This window comes from Aptenodytes patagonicus, chromosome 4, assembly GCF_965638725.1.
Source record: "Aptenodytes patagonicus chromosome 4, bAptPat1.pri.cur, whole genome shotgun sequence".
Lineage (NCBI taxonomy): Eukaryota > Metazoa > Chordata > Aves > Sphenisciformes > Spheniscidae > Aptenodytes > Aptenodytes patagonicus.
Genome location: NC_134952.1, coordinates 50,581,152 through 50,605,107, shown reverse-complemented (window position 1 = coordinate 50,605,107; position 23,956 = coordinate 50,581,152). Strand labels below are relative to the sequence as shown.

Below are 23,956 nucleotides of genomic sequence, written 5' to 3'. Positions count from 1 at the left end.
TGTAGAGTAGGTGCTCAGAAGGAAGCTGTTGAAGTTGATGCCTTTCTGGATGTTTCTCCCATGTCAAATATTAAAGAGAGTTCATGTGCTATTTGTAGAAATTGAGGATGCTGTGAATTTTAAAGCTATTTCTTGCTTAGAGTGAAATAATTTTTTTTTCTTTAACATTATGATAGTTGCTTCCACATTTTTGGTTTGTAAAAGGTTGTCTACTCTTAGTCTTAGATCATTCTGTACTGGTTAAAAATTCCAGTTTTTTAACTGGAAACATTATTAAACTGATATGGTTGTTTGGACCAGCTTCAGACCACATAACATGATGTTGCGGGCCACATTTTTGGTAACCGCTGCTCTAAGAGATGGCATTCTAGTTGTTCATCAATATTAAAAAAAAAAAAAATCTAGAATAAATACTCAGGCTGTACTTAGTGTTTGTCATTCATTTATGTTTTATTTGTGCATCGCAGTAGAATGCTGTGATGCCAGTGAAGACATTCCAGGCTAAAGGCAGAATTGCCTGTCTGAGAGCTGCTGAAATTGCATTATAATACTTTTGAGTCACTTTCATCTTTTTTTAAACATTAACTTTCCATTTTTATTCAAATATTTCCAAGGACTTGAAACGTTCGTTACCAGTTGGACTTGGACTTTCTGAAACCAAAATAACATCTCATGGCTTTGACAGTACCAAAGAGGGAGTCATCGAGGCAGGACCATTCCCAGGTAAAGGTGACTGCTTTTTTGTCTGTCTTTCTCAATTTAAAATCTTTAGGCATATTTTCATATGGTCAGGAATACAATGTTCTGTAGCTGCTTTGAGCATTTTGGTGTAAATGTACACATTGAGATGTGCATTAGTGACAACCTGTTTATCTTCTCTGGTAGCTGGATTGTTAAAATAGAGAATATATGCTACACTTGTATCTGTCAAGGGACTAGTGGAAACTACTTAGTGTTAAACTGGTCTGCATTTACAGGAAGGGAAGTCCTTGAGCACCTTTAAATGGTGTCAGACTGAAGAATTTTACTATTACCTTGCATTGAAGTTTTCTTTAAATGTTGCAGGTATTGTTCTGATTTCAAACGTAACTGGAGAGTTATTTATTTCTTGATACACAGTTCACTCACCTGGAGCAGATTGAGTGGAATTCTTCTTTGTTGCCCTGAGACTTGTCTCTCCTTTTTTTGTTACAATGCATATATTACTTTAATGTATTGTTGTTGGGAGTGATAATGCTTTGGGTCTCTTTTTCCAGGTACTACCTAATGAAAAAGTGTCTGTTCTCATATTTTCTCAGCACAGAGTTGCGGTTGTTCATAGCAGAATGATTTTAGTTAATTAATATTTAATTCACTATGCAAGTATTAATGTATGTTTTAGAGAATCTAAGCTAGTATTAAACAATGAGAAATACAAAGTGATAAATGAGCCAAAAATGTCAGTGTTTCCCATCTGTCTAAAAACACTAGAATGCCACGATATAGTATATGAAAGTGATATTTTAATGAATTATGTAGCTTTGATAATTTCTGAATTTGAAAGGTTTGAAATGATCTCAAATGAGCAGCTGTGAAAATAAGTCTTTGTAGTCATAGATTTAATTTACATTTTGCTTCATTTCCTGTTTGGTAAAATGTTGTGCTTATGAAAACAGTGATTTACATGCTGTACTTTACATATATTATGAAGTGAATGCTATGGTTTTGTTAAGTCTTTGAAATCAGCAAAATATCTAGCTAAAAACTGGGCAGATGGCAAACTGCTCACCATTATTGCCTTTTTGTATTCTATTAGCAGGATAACTGTTGCAGCTGTTAAGTGCGTTAGCCTGTAAGGGGAAAAGTGTCTAAGATGTGTTTCAAGCTACACTATTATGTTTGAAATCCAAATGTTCTGTAGTAAGTTATGTACACAAATTACGAGCTTTGGACATGTAATTTTAACACTTTAGATATCACAGTTTTCCTCCAAGGATACTTTCTCCAGATTTGTCCTAATGCTCTAATGAAATCACAGAGAGAGAAGTGGTAGAAACTAAGGCTTCTTATGAAACTATGGTCAAAAGTAGAATGATTGCCCTATTTCTAAAAATTCTATTTTCTGTTTGCATTTGAAAATGAAGCCCTAATAAGGACACTCAAAGTAGACAATACTGGAGGGGAAGGGCTTTTAGGATTTGAGGGATGTTGAATGATGAAGCATGCATAAGGCTGCATTAATACTCTGTCAAACGATAAGAATTTTTTAAACTGCTTGTCTTAGCTCGCTTGCTGCAGTGATTCAGTCTTTAGGCCTTTAGCAGGATCTTGCAGTCAAACTTTTATGCCTGGATGAATCCAGTTGCTGCTCTTATGCAATGTATCACTACAGAAGGACAGAGCAAGTGAGCTCTCTTTCAATCTTGTCTTCTCTGTGCAATTGGATCCAAATCATTGGATTAATTGTACCCCATGTTAGTAGTGCTCTATTAGTATGTTTAAAAGGCAAAAGCTGATTTTTGATTGATTTACTTTGAGTGATATTTTTGGTGTTACTGATAACTAAATTTTGTTGAAACTGCTAAAGTTTAGGTTTGATTTCCTTTTCCTCCAGCACACTGCCAGACCTGAAGTATCTCAGAATTTCTCAGCAAAAGCAATAAAAGCTCCCCCCCATATGATGATTTCTCATCACTACAGAGAAAAACCTAATTTGTTTGGTTGGTTTTTAAAGCCTGAAAACTTCATAAGAATGCCACTTCACATTTATGAAGAGTTGCAAAGCTCTGAAAAGCATAATCCTGAAACAGCTTAGAGAACACACATGGTGCAGGTCATTTAAAGTTGGCTTTGTTTTTTTAAAGAGAACAAGCAAGTGCTGTAAAATCTTTCTTTTGGGAAGGAGATTACACACCTTAACAGCTAATGGCTCGTATGATCTTCAGGATAGCTTATTGCTCTGTGTTTACACAGACTTAGGAGCAGATATTAATCAAGTGTATCTGAAATTGGCACAGATTTCAGAGCTTACTTCACCCCTTAATGCTGTGAGTACTGTTCAGTGACAGTGCAGAGTGAAATCTACCCAGACCTGAAAAAGGAGGTTTCATCTTTGGAAGCTGTATATAAGTGTTTCATGGAATTTTCTGTTGACAGTATATACTTTACTGATGAAGCTGTCAGTTGTATTTTGATTACTCTTACAAAAAAACCAAAAAAGTTTGGCATCTTGACCTAGAGAAAAAGATTAAATCATGAAAACTTGGAGTAGTTCACATGAACAGCTGCACCTCTTAATTTCCATCAGAAATTCCAGCAACTTTTCCATGAATGCTTCTATTTAGTGTGTTGCTGAAGCAAATGTTTCTTTGTTTAAAAAAAAAAAAAAACCAACCTATCTGTGTAAAAGTGCACATTGCCTTCTAAGGGAAGATGATGGATTTTCATGGTTAAATATGTCCCCTTTTCAGGTTCCTCAGCATCACCCAAATCATCTGTTATATCTCCTAGCAGTGCAGCAGCTAGCAGACTGGCTGGACAAGGTTGTGATTTAATTATTCCCACAGGTATCATAGCACTGAATGGATAACGCCCTTGTCTCTGCTGACACTGTACTAACTCCTCCATGTCTGTAATAATTTGATTTACTGTTAGTTGGAAATACAACTTCGGGGGTTTTTTGGTGGCTCTCATTTCTGGCTTTTAACAGTTCACAAAGTAACCTCTGCTTTCCTTCCTGTATGCTGCTTTTTGCTCTATAGAATTTAAAAAATAATTACCAAATATTAATAATAAACAGTAGCTAAAATGGGAGTAACCAAAATCTTTTATTTAGGTTAAAGCTGAAACTTTTGGTGTTTTTTGCCAAAATGATCACGTATTCCAGTAGAACAGAATATGAGGTGGCCATTAGGAATTCACAACACCCAAACTAGGCTTTGCCACTTGACTCATTTTGTGCCTATGGGCAAATTACTTAACATCTTTGTCTGTTTCCTCCTATATAAAAGGAGAAAACCTATTCAGTTACCTCATAAGGGTGTTGAGAGGATTAATTACTTAATGTTTGCACAGCATTTTGAAGACGTAAAGAACATAGTAGAGCTTGGTGCTAAAGGAGTATCTTGAGGCATCTGTATAGACTTTTTTCCAAACTTTTATTTACATAAATAACCTGTCAAAGCTAAGGTGACTGTAAGTAGCAGTAGGGATTAGAGGCAGGAGTAGTCAAAATTTTTATTTATTCATGTACAGTGTTGCTTAAAAAGTAGTAATGCTTTGCAGTTCTTACTATTTAGGACACTAGGAAATATTTTTGCAACATTAAAACTTAGAATCCACGTGATATCCCATATTAGCTTGAAAACGCTAAGTATTGGTAATTAATGCGTGGTGATCGGCCCTAGATATTTTAATTTGTTGCTTTAAATCTTTTCTTGATTGCTGGTTTTATACTGGTGGTTTGTAGAATTAATTATTCCTAATACAATGAGCTAATGAAGCTGAAATAAATAAGTTAAATATTGGCTGAACACATCTTCTGGAAAGGATGACGTTCACTGGAAAAGATAAAAAAATCTGTTTTGAAATTTATTAGTTGTACTCTGTGACAACAGTTTTTATATGCCGATAACTTTCATTTAATGGTCTGCAGGTTGCAAACAGACTTTTAGATTGGCTGAATCCAAGAGGGTGTTCAACTGTTGGAATTTTAAAACATAGGTTATGTAATAAACATGTCTCAAAAGCTGTTTTAAGGTTGGTTAGTAAAACTCTGAATTCAGGTAAGCTTTATTCAGGCTATTATTTCATTAAATACTGAGGTATATACACACTTTCTATCAGTTTTAAAATAATTCTTTCTTTATGGAATTGATTTTGAAAATCTGCATATTTGTCTTAAGTTCTTACTGTCACCTTGCCCTGCTTTTGCATGTGCAATTGCACAAATCTCCCATACCTGCTATTAATCCCTTAAATCAAAAAAACCCAAGGCCTTGAAGGTTTGCTTTGTGTCTGATGTAGGGGGCAGAGCTCAGCAGAAGAGTGGACCTGTTGTCTTAGCAGATGAAGTAAAGAATCCAGCAATGGAGAAATTGGAATTGGTGAGAAAGTGGAGCCTAAACACTTACAAGGTATGCAGACATATTTGTGTGTGTGTATGTATGTATTCTAGAAATGAGTTTGCTACTAGATCAGACTAAAGCTTTCAAAGTATTGTACCTACTGCATGAAAGTAATCTGTTGTCGCAGTGAGCATAAGCAAGAATGCATAGGGAAGGCTTAGTTTTATTCCAAGTGTAGCATTCTTTCTAAGCCTTTTTGAATCCCTGGTTTTAAGTGGAAAATCTTTCATAGGTATTATTGATTTAACAAGGTAATGAATGTTCTGTTTCTAATGTCCTCTTCAACATACAGAATGTACAGATTTCAGCACTAATGCTTGTAATTAAATCTTTTTGCTATCTTTGAGTTGACTGCTGATACAATAAAATTTTAGCTGATGGGAAAAAGTCAGGCCCATCTACAAGTTCCATACTTGTTAATCGCTATTCTGATGTTTTTGTTCTGTCTTGGCTGATGGGTTTTTTTTCTTAGTGTTGGAATTGTTGCTTCAGTTCATGTCTGTTTTACTCTTGTATGGTGCTTCTTTGTGATCAATTGGGATTTGATGAAACTAAAATAATAACAAAAGAATAAAGAAAAGGTGCTTAAAGCACACCAGTTTGCCAGAAGTGACTCTCATTAACAAGCCGTAAGGTAAGGAACAATTGTCAGGGAATACATTACTATCAGAAGTTTTAAACAAAGACCAGTTTTGAAAAATAGCTTTTTGTTATGCCTGCAACTTAAACGACAGAGGTGGGGACACGTGGGCTGTGCATCAGTGGGATCTACATCAAACCATGAAGAAATGAAGAATCTGTGGAAAAACTGCCCTTGTAAAACACAGGTCTGAATCCCTCCAGTGTTCTTAAGTCCAGATAAGGACTTCCTCCCCAGTGAGGATGGGAAGCAGGGATGGAGACATTCTACCCACTAGTAAATGTTTATGCTGTTCTCTGTGTTAGAGTCAGAAGTTTGCATCTTTTTTATGTCTAATTAAATGGCCTTTAGAATTTCCACTTTTCTTGTAATCTAAATCTTGTAGCAGCTGCAGAAGTCTGTCAGCTACTCTTGGAGCATGCTGTGGTCCGATCAGAATGTGCTATTCAGCTGAAGCCATTCTTTAGAATTCTCTTTCTGTTTAAGAAGCATTGACTCTTGAGATTGAATCTGCTATACCACAAATAGGAGAGGACTTGACCTTATTCTCTTTTTGGTGCCTTCGTTTAGAAAACAAAACCAAAAAAAATCCCCACATCTCAATCGCAGAGTGATTGCAAACCGACTTATGTGAAGCAATAGCCAGAGAACTAGTGAAAAATGCTGGGAAAAGTGGTCTCGGATCCTTGTTTAGAACATTATTTCTTTGGCAGTAGTCTTTGCAAAGTCTGGATTTTTAGATTTCTTTCTTGGCTTAAACCTCCCCCTCCCTGAAATCCAGAATCCCACCAGTTATGGCATAGCAGACAAAGATGCGCCCTTTCAGAAAACTAAATGAATCTGTTTGCTTGAAATCTATAAGCTTGAAGTTGTTTCCCAAATATGCCGAAGGAGATGGGTCAGTTATGATCTTTCTAGAGTCCCATACTGACTTCTTGTATAGCTTTTTTGGAGGAATAGGATTGTTCAGAGAGCTTATGAATTCATTCTGAGTTGAGGGAGCATTATGCAAATGTCCCTGGAGATGCCATACATTTGAAAACGCTTTATATGTAGGCTACATACAAAAAGCATATTTGATTTGATTAAGGACAGTATTTCGTTTGTGGACATACTGGTTTGCTTTGGTTTCTTTTAGGAAGGTTGTGGGAAGAAGCATCCTCCTTATCTCGTAATAGCTAACTGATCATAGGTTAGAAGATGCAGAAATAAAGGGCAGGAGTAAATGGTTAGTGGAGGGAAGTCAGCAGTTGAACCCCTCTGAGCTGAAAGCTGAGCTAGTCAATGTACCAGACATTAATCTGCAAGTGGAGTTAGTGTTGAAACTTGCTGTTAGGAAGTTCTTTAGGGATCTGACATGAGTAGTTCCTCTGTCACTGTGTCTGTATCAGGAGTTGTGAAATCCAAATTATTGGATACACTCAGAAGTCATACCCATCTGTGAGGAGATGATTAAGTATACCTTCGTATATTTTGAGTACATTGCTTTTTGTCCCATATGCATTTCTGTGAATGACAGACAATTGCTTTTGTTATGTCCCACTTTTATTTCTGTTTTAAGAAACTGTTTCCAATTGAAAATCACAGGAGGTTAAAGCTGCTCTTCTGTCTAGCCTAACCATGAATTTTTGTAGACTGTATTTAACTTTTTCCCATAACTTATAACTTGGTAAGATTACTCTGTTGCCTTTGCAGCTATCGTCCCTCTTTGCTCTCTCCAATCTTATGCTTCCTAGTAATCATGAGTTAGTGTCAAAAGAAATTGCCCTTCTTTCCATAATCCAGTGGCAAGAGCTTTTTCTGTTCTTTCCCCTTCCCCTGCCTGCCCCTTTGGATGAGAAAGGCATTTCCAGTTTAGCAAGAAGACATAGGCACAAGAAAGTTGTGACTCTTCTTGACTTTCAGCAATTCTAATAAAAAGCTTATCTTCTTGTTTTTCATACAACTTCTTAAACTTTGAGAAAAAAACAAAATACCCATTTTACGAGCCTCTCTCTTTAATACTGGGCTACTAGTGGAACTTTTATTTTTGAGACATGTCCAGTAATGTCTCTGTTCATCTTTTAACATATGCAATTTAAAATAGATTTCTCTTAAATGTATTCTTGGTGGGTTTTTTCTTTGAGCGAGTTGTTTTTCTTAAACTTTGCCTTGCGTGACTTTTTTGAGGAGTGTGGTCTTATTCAGGACAGTGTTCTCCATAGATACTCTTTTAGGACAAAGCAAAATGGAATTAATGTGTGGAATCTTCTCTGCTACTGAGAATATACAGCAACTTGTGTGTCTGTACTAGTCCACTTAGAACCAGAGTAAATCAAAATAGATAGGTGCATTTTCTTTCTCAATTATTCTTGTTCAGTCTGTGTTCAACTTTAGCTACATCTCAGTTTAAAAAAGTATGCAGTATAAGTCTTTCAAATCACTAGGTTTTTCTCACTTGTCACTGCTGGGTTTTTTTAGGTGTTTTGCTGTAACTTCTGAAGCAAATACTCCTTGGTTGAAAATAATTCCTTCCTTTGTAATTTTTTCTTGCTTCCAAAAGTTTTGCCTTTCATGATTCAGATTTTTCTCTTGCATTTCCATAAGGGTGTGTTTGTGTCTCAGCTTTTTTGCAAAATAGCCAAATTTGTCTATCAATTCCATAGTTCCCAGTGAAATGCTTATTTATGCTCTGATCACACTCATTGCTAAGCTGTATTTTGCAATTTCTGTTGCAGACTTTGGTAGTAAAGCTGTATTCTGTGTTGATACTTCTTATGCTCTCCCAAATTTCTGATCTTGACAGACAAATGTCTCCTAGAGTAGCTGTGCTCCTTGATAATTGGTTGAATCTAATGAAGTAGCCCAAATAGTCTGTACCTTCCAATCTAAAGCTTATGAGTTATGACCAACTCGTTCTGCTTGATCATTCTTCAGTCTTTCCTGTGTTTAGGTTCTAGCAGGTTAAATGTGTATCTCCTTTGGACAGAAGTAAAGACTGGATTAAACTAAAGTCCTTGAATTTGGAAACCCTGGGAAATCCAGTGATGTAATGTATTTGGGGAATGTGGTATAAGATAGGCTTGGGCATTATTTCACCTAACAAAATAGCAGCTTTGCACTTAGGTTAAGTCCCTTCAGAGTAGTTGTGTCCTTGACTACTAAGTTAGTTTCCTTGTAATTCTGTTTCTAGCAGTAATTCTTCATATTGTGTAACTCAGTTATCCCTTCACCTCTTGGGACCACAGATTAACTTCAAGTAACTTACTGTAACAGTAAATAATTCCTGCTTTCCATAGAGAAATTGTACGGCTTTGCTACACATCTGCTTTGCAAATGGATTCTTTTATGTCTCAGTCAAGGGAAACCCAAATGTGTATCTTGGGAGGCTCACTGCCAAGTTGGGCTCAAATCTCTGGCAGAGAAGGTGTCACAGATAAGTGGAATGTGGTAGCAGCCTCAGCTGTCACAGCCATTGGCTGGGTGAAAGTGTCTACAGCCTTGTAAGAGCACACAGTTTTCTGCTCACTGTGTTAATGAACTGCAAATCTGTTAATTTGACTTGTGACAGAAAAGAAATAGTCTTTGTGAGACAATCAGCTCCATTTTATAGCTGTGTAAATAATGAGAAATGCATTTTAGTAGTTTTACATATTTCTCAGTAGGAGTTCCCAGTCAGCTTTAAAAAACATGCTGAAAACCACCACCTCCTTACCTCCCCTCTGCCCCCCCCCCCCCCCCATAAACCCCCAAAATAACAATTTTGGAAAACATAACATGGATGATCTGGAATTGGATGGTTGGTAGACAAAGCCCAAAAGATCACTAACTAGATATTTTTATGCAGAACTAGTAATATTCCCATTAACTGACTTTAATGCAGTGGGCTAAATTGCTTCTTTTAACTTAATGAGATTCACCAAACCTAAAGAGAGATAAGTGTTCTTTTACTTGAGAAACAATTAGTTATGCTCTTGATTTGCTAACTTGAATATTCATCTTAGTAGGAGTTGAGACTTGTCCAACTGTTCTTGCTGAGTCCTGATAAACTTCTAAAGAGCGTGTTGTTTTTTCAGTTTGTTGTGCAAACTTATATTGGGAGGGGTGATTGTGAAAGAATTGTGTGTAATTATACGTCCCTTGAAGCTGAAAATGGGTGTACGCTGTGTTGTCTTGAATATACTTGATTCTTTATAATTTGAATTTTTTTCCCCAGTGTACACGTCAGATCATCTCTGAAAAATTGGGTCGTGGCTCAAGAACAGTAGATCTGGAACTAGAAGCTCAGATAGATATATTGAGAGATAACAAAAAAAAATATGAAAATATCTTGAGACTGGCACAGATGCTGTCCACACAACTCTTCCAGATGGTACATACCCAGAGGCAACTTGGAGATGCATTTGCTGACCTGAGTTTGAAATCATTGGAACTTCATGTAAGACTTTTATAGTGTTAAAAAATAAAATGGCAGAGATGAAGATAAGCCTAATTGACTTGTGCAGGGTATATAGTAGTTAGCAGCTACTTTTCTAAACATTGTAGTTAACAATATATTACATGTTCTTTGTGTTAAAAGCTTATGTAATTCACTTAAAACTATAGGAAATTATTGAAATTACTGTAGTTCTTGATTGTTTCTTAAATGCTTGCCTTTAGTTAACGGTTGGACTTAAGAGCTGACAACTTTCCTTTGTACAGAAAATGCATTTTACTATTCATTTTGCTTCTAATGAAATGTCATCAGTGTTCCAGAGTGTTACGTCATTTCAATTACAGGATGTCTTTGGGGAATATGCCTGGGAGTAAGTAGAATAGGGCACATTACTTCATTTGTGCACATTGAATGTGAGTAAATTATTTTTCTGTAGCATATTTAAGCATTGAGATTTCATCTCAAAGTCCTTTTTTAATCAGAATTTTGCTACTAACAGGACTAATCTGTATTCTTACGTTGTTTGGAGTTTCTGAGCAAGAGAGGCAATCTTTAGATATCTGCATTTGGGTTGTTAATGATTCCTTGGTTTAGAAGTTTATGTAACACTGGCACTTTTTGTTGCTGATAATAAAACTGTCTGCTGTAACGAGAAAGAAGGTAGATGTGCATACAAAACATAGTAACTGGCTTTCTTCTACATTGATTGTTCTGTACTTCCAAAGTTAAAGCAATTTGATACTGCTACTGATCCTTTGGAAAACCAGTATTAAGGGGCTTAATGATTCTCTAAAATATAGCTGCTGAAACAGCCCAAATTATCTTTGTGATTATTAAACTTAAAAACCTCTGTCTGTTTCCCTTTTCATGACGGTCTATTCCCATTGAGTTTTAAGGGAGGAGGTAGAGTTCATGCTTGCACAGAGGAACCTTAACTGATAGCTAGCTGAAAAAAAATTGAGACTTCTGCACTGGAGTACAGGAATTCTTAATATTACAGTCTGATAGATGAAAATCTGTGGAAGTAGAGCACTTCTAGCAGCTAAGAAATTAAATAATCTGCTAAAAGAAGTAGTTTTTAATAATCAGTTACATGCCACAAGCCACATGCCCATATTTGTGTCAAAACTTAGTGATTATGAAGTATGTGCTGAAGTTGTATGTTTCTTCTGAAACTTGGATTAAATCTGGTATCATGTTCTTGTTTAATGACTGTTGTGGGGTTTTTTTTTCCATGAATAGCTTGTAACTTCTAATGGGAATACTGTTCTTCCAGGTTCTTTCAGCCTCTTGTACTGGTCTTGGAATTTGTTTCAGTCATTCATCTCTTGTATAGATTATTGAATGGGGCTGTTGATGAAAATCAAATAAAGGTTTCTGCTGCTGTAATAAAAGTTATCTAACCTTTGCCTCTTGGAGACTTGCCTGATGTTTGTCTCTTTCCTCTTTGTGTTTCCCCTTTTGTTTAATCTGTACTGTATTACCATCTGTAGCCTGGCCTATTCTTCTTGGATGTTTGGATAGCATTGTTGCCTCTAAAAGTTGTGCAAGACTAAAAGTAAAATTTCTGAACAGTTAGTCTTTAATGTTTAACATGATAACAGTATATAAGTTTAAAAAAAAAACCACAAAAACCCTACATGACTACTTAAGGTAACATTTCTTATTTTATACGTGATAACAAAATGAGATCTCAATGTGGTATCTGCAGAGGTATTACTTAATGTGAATGTTTTGCTGTTTCTCTTTTGGATACAAAGATAATTCCTGGTTCCAGGCTCATGTGCCTCTGATTATATAGACAGATGAATTCCAATTTTAATTGACCTGTGCATAGAGTATGAACTGAGTGTAAACTCTTGATACAGAACGGATTTCCTGTCTGTTTCATAAGAGGTATCCGCAGAGGTCATGGACAAAACTCAGAAGTTTTTACATGAAACTGTACGAACCAGTAGAAGGACTGGCTAGCATATTTCTTAGTACTGCAGGCTGCTGCAGTCCCATCCTTCTTAAACCCCTTCCTTTGAATTGGTAGTGCTGCTCATTTGGGGTGTGATGATCTGGGTCAGAGGACCAGCTGGAAAACTAATTGTGGTCTTGCCTGCAGGAGGGAAAAGAGATGGGACTGAATGCTGCTGAAAGGGGCAGTCCTGCTGCTGTTGTCTCTGCCTGCATGCTCCTACTTCTTCCCTGTGCTAGCGCTTGTGTTACTGTGTAGCTGGCAATGTTAGAGCAGAGCCAGCTGAAGAAGACTATTTTTGATTTCAGCAAGACCTGTAGTGGTTTGGCTGATTGCTTTTGCCACCCAAGCAGCTGTGTAAAGCAGAGGTGACAGATCTTTAGTGGTGTTTACAGGGCTTAGCTCATGAAAACTTGCCTTAAGTTCTCTTCCTTTTTTTACTTCTTCAAATTGCTCACCTCCACTGCACCTCCTTTTCTAGAGGATTCTTCCCTTACCATTGCCCATTACCCTTGCCCTCATGAAGTTGTTCATGTTAACATGAAATATCATTTGGCTTTGGTGTTCATGTTCTACAGATGAAAGGGAACTGGGAGAATACAGCACTTCTGAGTCAGTTGTTGGCAGTGTGCAAGCCTAAAAAGACCAAGTTCCAAATATGAACCTAGTGTGTTTTACAGCCATTACAACCAAAGATTGTATTCTTTTGTGAGAACTCCCATCTGCAGAATATGAAGATGCCATATGGATGACATAAATATAATAATTGGACTCGTTTGGCATCCATGCATTAGGAAAATCTTTGCAGCCTTGGTCAGGGCTTACACTGCTGTTAAAAAAAAAAGACATGAATAAACATATATCCAAATGTGAGTGAAATGCCTTGGAAATAATTTCGCCCTTGTCCCTTTAAAATTTATGGCTGAGCTATGTTACAATTTCTATTTGCTGTCCATTATAATGCTCTGCTCTACAATTATTTACAGCCTATTAAACTGTGATAGATATTGGGGGTTTTTGCAGTGCTCTTTTTTTGCAGAATGTAAGAATAAAACTGAATAGCTAATTAATATTGCGTGGTCTTGTGAATTTAGTTATATTACTGTATATAATGTAGTGGTGTCTCTGTTGATATTAAAGCATTACCTAGACAACTGCATAAGAGATGCTGGATTGAAACTCTGCTGAATGACAATGTAAAGATTACATTAGCACTTACTTTTAAGTAACATTCAAGACTTCGGAGTGCAGAAAAATCACATTATAAAATAGGATTTAACATCATGCATGGTAACATAATTGCAAACCATGTTTTACTGATGTTGGAGAGATTTCATAAAAACTGAGCTGAACATTTTATTGAAATCATATCTGTTTAATCGTAACCATACCCAAAGAGAAGTGACAGAACTTTCACATCTGTGTGTTTGTATTTTTTTTAATATAGTTGCTGATGAATGTTATGACTTTAAATGATCTACAGTTTTGTTTTCTCTGCTTTTTGTTTATAGGAGGAGTTTGGCTACAATGCAGATACGCAGAAACTTCTAGCTAAAAATGGAGAAACACTTCTTGGGGCTATTAACTTTTTTATTGCCAGTGTGAATACATTGGTGAATAAAACAATTGAGGATACATTATTGACTGTGAAACAGTATGAAAGTGCCAGGTAGCTATTCTATGTATAGATATTTTCATTACAAACTGATCTTCAGGAAATAGACTTTGTATCAGTTTAGTCCTTGTATTTGAGTGACTAACCTGTCAGGTAATAACCTTATAAGTATAACACAACTCATATAATTAGGATTTACAGTTAACTGCCTCGTTGCCTGTATCTTCAAATGTTTTGTAAATGTTCTGTTTTACTTGTTAGCTCTATGTCTAAGAGTAATTATAGCTATTTTTTCCTGCCTGATAGATTAAGGTGGCTTTCTAAGCAGCATAACAGTGCAAGATTAATCCTTTTATTTAGCTACGTTGTAATAGGTGAAATAATTTCTTTGACTGAAAAACATTTAATCTTGTGGTTCTGTTGATGCACAATATGTGCAATTCACACTTCAATTTTTATGCAGAAGTTGCAGGCTAGGTCAGAAAGGGGAAAATAAAAAAGAAATTTTGTAGTAAGTGAATAATATCTAGCAGTAGATAATGGGTTTCCTGCCCTGGAGAAGGTTACTTTCAGGTATGGCATAGTACTCTAAAACCAGGTTCCGTTCTCCTGCCAGGGTTTGGACTTGTGGTCCTTTCTGATGCTCGGTTCCATTATGACTTTCTTTCACTTAATAGGATAAAGTATGTTTCTTTTAATTTGCCAAAGGATGTATTTTATGCATATTATTTCTTGTGATTTTTTTTAATTTTAGGTCAAAAATTGCAAACTGCTTGAGTTTTGAAGTTCTTTCCCACCCTTTTTTTCATTGTTCTGTTCTAATGCTTTATTTATGAGCAAAATAGTAAGTTATTGTTTAGATATTTAGGTAAACTTCCAAAAGGCATAAAAGGCAGAACTAATCTGAATGTAAAGTATTGCTTTATTTTTTACATTAAAGTATTAAAAAAAAAAAAAGATTCATACATTTTCCAGGTATCCCCTTGAAAATTTATACAAAATACATCTGTTAAGATTGTTCTTGCCAGTCACTTTCAATATATGGCTCTTCCATCCTGAAATACCTTCATTACTTTCCCTTTCTGTTTATTAAAGACATCAAGTATTTTACCACTTCAGTAAGGCAAATAAATTACAAAAGTTCTTCACTTACATAGCCAGTCTATCATTTTGCAATGTGAAAATAGGTCCCATTTATTTCTGTACCTCTTCTTCCCTGTCCCCAGTTGTACTTCAGCATTCATCTGTTCCCCTCTTCTATCAACTCTGTATTGGTTTGTTTCCTTTTTGGAATTAAGTAAAATTATTTCAGTAAATCCTGAATTGTAGTGGCAATGAGAATCAGAAAGAGCCCTGTGAATATTATAACTCCTTTTATCTCAGAGAATATTGTATTTTATTTTGGAGCAGTTATACCAATTGAAAAGTTGTTTTTTATAACCAGTTTTTAATCCTGATTTGTTTCCAGTTTTAGAAATGTCTGTTTGTGAGAAAGCATATTTGAAAAGCCAGAAATAGGTTGGTTTGTTCCATTAAAATTGGCATCTATCACATGCTGACACGCTAGGTTCCATGATTTGAAAGCTACAAAGAAGTATGGAAGGAAGAGTGAGGCTTTGGGCAGGGCTGCCCATCACCCTGGAGTGATTTCTGGCTATTGTCTGTTGCTTTACCTGGTTAAATGCTAGATGGCTGTGAACAAAGAAGCATGTGTTGCATAAGAGGAGGAGGAAAAAAGTTAGAGGTTGTTACTACATTTGTCTCATCCACTTGCAATAATGTTTTAAAATATAAAAATAGTTTATCTGGCAAGGATCCAGTGTTTGGTAGACTTATATGTAACACTGGAAAGCAGAAGATTAATTTAGTGATACAATCTTTAAACTACTAACATTCCATAGGTGCTTTTCCCACTTATAAATGCTATACGTTGATGAATAGAAAGCTTAAATAAACTTTCTTGGGAAAAAAAAAATTACTTAGTGTTTTTGAAGACAAAACTGAATATTCAAACTTCTCTATTAAAAAATACTTTTAAGACAGTTTGATTTTTTTTCCATTAAAATGAGAAAGAAGGTATGACTGGTTCATCTCTATTCATGTAATAAAATGGTACAGTCTAATATGGAAGGATATCAAGGAGGTTTATAACTTTTTTAATAAATAGTGGTATATGATGACTAGCTGGTTCAATTAAAACGTTGTCAGGTCTTTGCAGGCAAGAGCCTATACCATAACATCAATTCTGGTTTTGCTAGCAGTATCCAGGATAGATAATTTGGAGAGAACAAGAGTAAATTAGAAAATAGTTTTCATCTGTCTTATCTAGAAGGGGGACATATGCCTTTGGAGCAGAGTTAGCTTAAATACTTACCCGGCTTTTAGTCTTAACCTTCTGTCTTTCTCTTCCCTTATCTCCTTCAGTGGTGGTATTGATCCAGAGAGTCTGACTTCCCTAGGAAAATAAGATAGGCTCTCAGTAGAGTATAAATAACGCATCATCTTTTTGCAGCCTGTTTATCCATAGGGCAGACAAGTTCTCACAAAACTATTTGTGGAAGGAACTATAAAGCTGTTCCAGTTAATGCATACAGAGAAGCCTAGAGCATGCTGACAAAACCTTGGGACAGAGTTTGGTAGAAGTGAGCCATTGCTCAAACATCTGCTTAAAGGGGATGTCCTGCTCTTCATGCTTCTCTTGCTCTCGACACAAACTCTTCACTGAACTGATTCAACAGCAGAAGAATAACCTGAAAAAAAAATGTACTGGCTTTATCTGGTTTAATAAGCTGAGGTGTCCCAGGAAAGGCTCTGACCACTGAAGCTGGCACAAAACAGAGGGTTGGGAGCATGTGGCTGAGACAGGAACAGAAGAGGGAGGGTACTTGTTGAGGCAGTTTTATACAATGTACTTAAGGGTGGGTTTGCTTAATGAATAGGAGGAGGGGGAAGAAAAACTTGCCTGGGTTTTTAGTTTTTTCTGTACTTGACTGTTTTGTTCATCTTCTATTGTACTTGGCCCTATATGTGAGGTCTGTTTTGAGACGCTTTGCCTTTAGATTTTTTTCCTCCTCTTTCTTCTCAGGATTGAATATGATGCCTATCGAACAGACCTAGAAGAGCTGAATCTTGGCCCTCGTGATGCAAACACTCTGCCGAAGATTGAGCAATCACAACAACTGTTTCAAGTGCATAAAGAGAAATATGACAAAATGCGTAACGATGTATCTATCAAATTGAAATTTCTGGAAGAAAATAAGGTAAGCTACAACTTCTGATGTTATGTTAAGGAGTTTTGTCCTGTAAGTTTCTGCTTTGCTAGAAATACTTTAGTTGTTAGATCTTAAAATATCTTAATTTAAAAGTAGAGCAAGCAAAGAAAATACGCTGAATTTTCTGAGTTCTTGCTTTATTACTGGAGGACACACTTTTAGAGCAGGCAACCTTAAAAGTCCCTAATCAAGCTGCTCCAGCTACAAATGGCAAACATTAGGACAGTAAGTTTCTTGTTGATATGGGAGGTTTCAAGTTTGGAAAAGCATTACTTTTCCAGTTTATTGCATTTAATGGTTGAATGAGTCATATAACTACTGATTAAAGATTCAAAGTAATACTTATGTTTGACAACACTGTCATGGAGGATATGCACAAAGAAAGTGAGAGAACTGTGAAGAGGCTTCTTCAAAATTAAGCTTGTTTTAAACTAGTAACTTGAACTGAGAACTACAACTTTCTATAATTAATGCCCTTATAGTTTCTTAATTCTAAACAGGGCTCTCGAACTGTTGGTTGGAAGGCTTTTTGTCCCATATGTGTTTATTCCAACCATACCATTTCATCTATACCCTCTTAATGATGGGATTCTTACCCCTCTTATTCTGTCTACCAGGCAATAATAGAATGGCCATACAGAACACACTTTTAAACTGTGCTTTCTTTGATAAACAAGTCCTTTTAAATTGTTTCTAATTAGATGTAAAAATGATGGCCTTTCAAGATCTGATTTTTGTTCACACTCATAGTAAATGAAAGGGTTATAATAATCTATGAGTATATTTCCTGTGTCTTCAGAGGGAGGAAAATATGATCATAACTTACATAAAAGATAGTGTTTTGTCAGTTTGTCCACGTCTAACAGTGGATTAACATTTTCAGTGTTGGTTAATTCATATATTTTAAAGATCTGAATGTAGGTAACAACTGCCTGTCAGAGAATACAGGAGTGGCCCCAAATGACAACAGTAGCAAACCATGCTCCTTGCATGGAAGGAGGAAACTTGAAGGGAGAATAATGGGGACAAACTAAACCAATTGAAACTGATTATTATTCTGAATTCTTGAATATATTATCACATACGCAGTTGCATCAGCTACTCAGAATAAAGATGGAAGACAGGGAAGAAACATGAACCATCAACAGATGAGAAGAAGAAAAAAGTGGAGAAAAATCAACAAACTTTTTCATTTCCAAAACAATGTATGCTAAAAACGTAGCTCCTGAGCACTGTTACTTCATATAGGCATTTGCATTAGGACCAGGGAGCTGGAATCACATAGCCATTTAGCATGTTAAGAGTTGATGAACCAGATCATCAGATGATTAAAAACTGGTATTGCCCTAACTTTCATTTGTTGTTCTTGCTAAACTTGTAGCCCATTAACTTTCAAATGGAAAAAATCCATATTGAAATTAATTTTCTTGAACAAGCTGAAGTCTAATCTAAATGCTGATACTTATGCTAAAATTAGAAAATGCTCATAAGAACTGAGGTTTTAAAACTATGCTAGGTTGAAAATGGGTATACTGAAGGTGTCCTTTTTTTTCCCCCCTTTGTTTTCATCTTCTAGTAAGTTGTTTGCTACTAATATAATGTACTTCTGTTGAAATTTTTGATCCTTCCAGCTCATATCTGTACAGGAATTCTGATGCTTAAGTTCAAATTGGTTGAAAATAGCACTTACCCTGCTTCCTTTTGGTTTGCATTAACTATACAGCAGACTGATCAATTTATGTTTGTACAGATAGGAAAGCTACAGAGTGAAACCATTTTATTTCCATCTTGTACAAAAAAGTTTCTGTATTTTTTAAAAAACTAAATTAGATAATTTAGGGAACACTAATGAAGCTGTCTTCCTAGTGACAGTCTTGAATTAGATCAAGCATCCTGTTAGCAGTCACAGCCTACAAATTTTGTTTCTGAAAGAGATTGTTTTTTCCTTCCTGCCTTTTCTTTTAGATTAACGCAGAGGGGACTTTCACATGCTTAAGCCTTTTTATCACTGGTTGACATTTTTCAGTTTTAACACTAGAGATGTCAAAATATTTACTGAAGGGTGTATGTAATTTTGTTCCCAAATAAGCCATAGAAAGGACTTCCTTTACAGTCAAGTATTGGCTTAAATATCATTATCTACTGAGAGCTTTACTCAGGTAAGCTTTACTTTGGCGTTTTCTATTTATTGTATGGGATTCTCCATAGTAAACAACATGTACTCTTAATCCTAATCCTAAATTTTCATTTCAGGAGCACTTTTTTTCCAGTTTGCATCTGTGTCTGATAGTTTTTGTTCTTCTGTTGCCCAGAATGCTTCCTGGGGTGTAGTGGGAGGCAGTGGTTATCTGAGAGATGATGTTCTTACCAATCTGGCATCTTTATTCCTTTTTCTGGTGTCAACCATTTTTTTTTTATTAATGTCAATGGAGGGGAGCTCCTGTTAGACCTCATACTTGTCCTGCAGTTAGTATTAAGAAATTGGAATGCACAATTGATTTGCCAGACAACTATATAACCATTATAAACACTACTTTTAATTTTTAGTTACATACAAAGTGTATGTGACTGCTCTTAAGTCAATTACTTTTTATATTTTAAAGGATTATTAATAAGTATAGGATCAGTAAGTATAGGAACTAGATTTTAATTTCAGTTAGATTTAATAATCTCAGATGTTCTACTTTTTCCAAAAGTGCATGATAACAATTGCTATGATCCATCATAATTTAAACATCTATAAATACAGCATGAGCCTAACGTGAAGGAGAAGAAAGAAAGGGGGAAGAGCACAATGTGTACAGCTGTCTGAGTGTGTCTGTAACACAGCTGCTTCAGCTGTGGGAGTAGTGCACTGTTTAGGAGATGCTTTAAACTGAAGACCATCTATGATGTTCAACTCCCAAGTGGAAGGGCGATTTTGGTATTGTTAAGCTGTTACAGTAGTCCCGGGGAGGGAATTATACTGGTTGTACTGATACTATATCCTTAGTAACAGGAACTTGCCATTTTGTGTGTCTGTCCCCAGGACCATGTTGGTGCCCATTTAATAGAATGGGACATCAAAAGAAAGGAAAATTAGACAGACAAAATACTGGTTTTACTTAGTCTCTCACAAAGGGCCTTTTTGTAGGCTGTTTTAGAGAGCCTGTGTTGTTGCAGGCTTATTGCATACAAGGCAAATGAGGGTTAGTATTTGAGCAGTTATATCAAGGCATGGCCTTGCCAGACTCATGCTACAATATACTAGATAGATGCAAATCTCTAATCGTCAACTTCATGAATAAGTATAGTCATGGTGCTGAATCCAGATGTGAATTAATATTTGTTCTGAGTGTAATTAGGGAAGCCTTTTTAGGTAAGAAAATGGTATGGTAGCCATATAATTTTTTTCTGTTATAGATTGTAAACCTTTTGGCTTCAAGTCTTGTATATATTGATACAGGATGTGGTACAGTGTAGTCTCAAGCTTAGTTGTTGTTATCGCTTCTGTGTTGAAAACAGAATTGTGTGATGAAACCTTGCCATAGCAAAGCAATTAAGCAATTTAGGGTTTAATCTTAGATTAGATAAATCAGTTCATGATTATCTCCCAATAAATGTTTTTACAGTTTGACCAATATTAAACATTGTAAAAAATTGGGGGTTTTTTTGCCTGACAAATCAATGTCAAAACAGAATCCTAGATGTTCTTTTGTAAATGTACCTCCACTAGATGCACTCAGTTATGTTCCCACTCAAAAGTTTTGTCCCATATTTGGATAAGCATGATATATGAGGAGAGCAGGGAAAACTGGAAGGTGATTCCAGCTGTCACTGCAAAGGAACTATAAAGCCAGTTTTAACTGGCTGGTGGGCTCCGGTTGGTCTGTGTTGCTGCAAGTGTCACCAAACAGCCATAATCTAGCTGGCCCTATGTTTAGGGGGAAAAAAGGCATCACGTGGTTGCAGTCTTTTTGTGCCTGTTTTCCTGGGTTCATAAGTTAATATTTCAATGAAAAGCCCCCAAAGGTTCAGGGAACTGAATGGCAGTAAAGCTGAGATTGCGAGTTTCTGTCTGTAAAACCAAGATATACAAGATTTCTATTCATTTTCATTATAGCATTTGATCCTGAAGTTAGAACTGATTTCTTTTAATGTCGCTGCAAAGTTGTATTGGTGCTATCGCCAGCTGGCAGAGTTCTGTAGAAGTTTGTAGCAATGGGTAATGAGTATAAGAATAGCTGCAATCAAAATCTGTAGCTTACAAATAGTTAATCTTTTTTTAATAAGGATGGTGGCCTGTTCTTAGCTTAAAGACTTCTGCCACTGAAAAAGTTTTGAAAAGGCATTGTCTTTTTGAGAAAGGAAAAACTGTTATTCATGTATGCACTTGAGAAATGTCAAACCTTTCTGTGTAAAGAAAGAAATTGAATGCACTTCTGTGAGTTATACTTCAGGAGTTTGATGTTTAAATGCTTGCTTCTACAAATGAAAGCAATATGCAATCTAATGGAAACCCAGATAAACCTAACTGTTTAGACCAAATAACTTCAAATAAAGATAGCTAGGGGAAAAGATTGAGAGTTGTGAGGAGGTACAAACTGACAGAAAGAATGGGGGTAGTCTTTTTGGTCGTTGAGATGGCTGAAACAGTCTGAATGAGGAGGATGTAAAGAAATCTGTACTTACTGTGCCATGGAAAATACTGTGTTCAGAGGGAAGTGGAGGGAAGAGGACAATATTTAAAAAGAAATTAAATGTTAAGAGCACCCAGAGGAAATGTGAAAACTCAAATCCAACCTACAGTATCTTCTGTATATGAAACTCAACTCTTCTGTTTAGGGCATGCCCATTTTTTTATGCTTATCCACAAAGTTCAGTTTCGTTTTGAGACTTAAGTTTGCCAAGCCTATTACGGAGTGCTTACTCTGCTTGTAATTAGGAACAAATAGGTGTATGTAGTTAATTAACAAGGAACAATGATTTTAAATGATGTTCAACTGTAAAACGTGATGGCTTTTTGACAGGCATGCTAGTTATACACTGGAACCTGTACTTTAGCAGCATACCATTAACATTCTTTTATTGAAAGGCAAATCTTCAAATGCTCATTTACTGGAATAGGTGCTACAGCTTAGTGCTCAAGAGTTGGCCCTCAGCGCTGTAGCCTGACAGTCGCTTCAAGGCTTTGCTGCAAAAAAAAAAAAAAGTGGTCCCTTCATCCTCTATCTCCCTCCCCCCACATTGCCTTCTCTGTTGTGCTTACAAAAGTGTTTTTGCAGCTGTGCAGAGAATCAGATTGGGGAACTGATCCAGGTTAAAGCAAGTATGTTGTTGTCTGGTTAGTTTTAATCTAGATCTGTTCCCTGATCCAACCGACTACATAACTGCATGGATGTTTTGCCAACAGAGGGCTAAGGTGAAACACAGTAGGAATCAATGGCTGGATACAGGAGTGGGCAAGGCTGAGATTCTTTCATGGGAAAACTGGTTAGGTTTGAACTTGGCTCTAAGTGAATACTTGTCGTCTAGTTCTTAGCTGTGATTGCAGGTGTTTTTGCAGCGGTCATTAGGTGATTTGAGATGTTACAGCTTTTTTTCTCTTAGCTGGCTGCTGCTTCATAGTAGAGCTGCTTTGTACAGTGCCAGACAGTTTAAGTGGTCTTTCTCTAGAAATTTAATCTTAAAGTTACCCGAATGAAGCTATGGATAAGAAGATTCAAGGTCAGGTTGGGCGGGGCTCTGAGCAACCTGATCTAGTTGAAGATGTCCCTGCCCACGGCAGGGGGGTTGGACTAGATGACCTTTAGAGGTCCCTTCCAACCCAAACTATTCTATGATTCTATAAGATCCCACCATCACTTTTGGGATTCACTTAGCAAATGGCTTCTGAAGGAGGAGAGCAGAATTTGTAACATCATAAACCTCTGCAACCAGTTTGATAATGATCACGAAATTTACACCACAATGAGGTAGCTCTGGCTTGGAGATAGAACCTCATACAATGAGGTAGCTCTGGTAGTTCAAAAAACCCCACTGAAACAAAACCTATTTTTTCAATCCAAATCATCTGCCTCCACATTGTCAACTCCTGCCTCTCTGTGCGTGTGCACACGTACTTGAGCCTAGGCCTGACTGAATTTATAAAATTATCAGAAGATTTCAGGGCAGTTCACAAAAGCTTGGTGTTTAAAAGCTGCCCTAACAAAGTACCAAATTTGGCCTCAAATTGATGAACTTGGGCTGGGAGAGTGGATTAATTACCCTTGTTTCATTTGAGTTCCTATAAACACTATGAATAAAACTCTTGTAACATTTTAATAATGTGATAGAACTAGCTTGGACTGTGTGAAACCTTGCATGTCAATGGTGAACAAATCTGCTCAAGAAAAAGTGTACTTGCTAAATTTTTTGCTCTCGACTTTTAAAAGCAAACTCTTGATGTTGTTGTGACGTTTTCCACTTATATTACTTAATATTTTGGGGATTAAAATACATATTTTTATAGATACCAAAAATATGTGTATTTATATACCTCTGTTCTCACACAAACTGAAAGAGGCCATCTTTTGTGACTTTGAAAAGCTGAACTGTAAGTTTGTTGAACAAGTGTAGTTAGCTATATTCTACATCTCCTAAATATTAAAATGTCTGTACATAATGGATTTGGTGAATTCTTCCTCTTGTAAATGAAAAAAACATTGTCCCAAGTTACGGTGTGCACTGCAGACTCCTTTCTAACCATATCTGCCTCTCATGTTTCTTTTTGGAGAGCCTTTTGATGGAAGAACCTACCATTTTACACTGTTAATGAGGCAAAAAGCCTCACATGTATTAAGCTTAAATTATCCTGAATGATTAGGGGAGAAAACACAGGAATACCAGTTTTCAAATTGTCAGAGCAACTTAGTCCAAAATTTGTGTCACCAAAGAGAGGTTATCACTTAAGTAGGATACTAAGGTCT

At 36.2% G+C, this 23,956-nt stretch overlaps 1 protein-coding gene across 8 annotated transcripts in view; it reads left to right on the top strand.

Annotated features, from left to right (window-relative positions):
- ARFIP1 (ARF interacting protein 1) overlaps positions 1–23,956 on the top strand; it is a 44,493-nt gene that overhangs the window by 17,453 nt on the left and 3,084 nt on the right. For 4 of the 8 annotated variants that reach the window (XM_076336684.1, XM_076336688.1, XM_076336683.1 and 1 more), the window contains 6 exons: positions 615–729; positions 3,450–3,545; positions 5,005–5,114; positions 9,941–10,162; positions 13,634–13,791; positions 16,823–16,997. In XM_076336684.1, the coding sequence (XP_076192799.1) occupies positions 615–729; positions 3,450–3,545; positions 5,005–5,114; positions 9,941–10,162; positions 13,634–13,791; positions 16,823–16,997 (876 nt within the window). Of the gene's footprint in view, positions 1–614; positions 730–3,449; positions 3,546–5,004; positions 5,115–9,940; positions 10,163–13,633; positions 13,792–16,822; positions 16,998–18,098; positions 18,349–23,956 lie in introns of those variants that run through there. The other 4 variants (XM_076336690.1, XM_076336686.1, XM_076336685.1 and 1 more) reach the window with 4 other exon arrangements.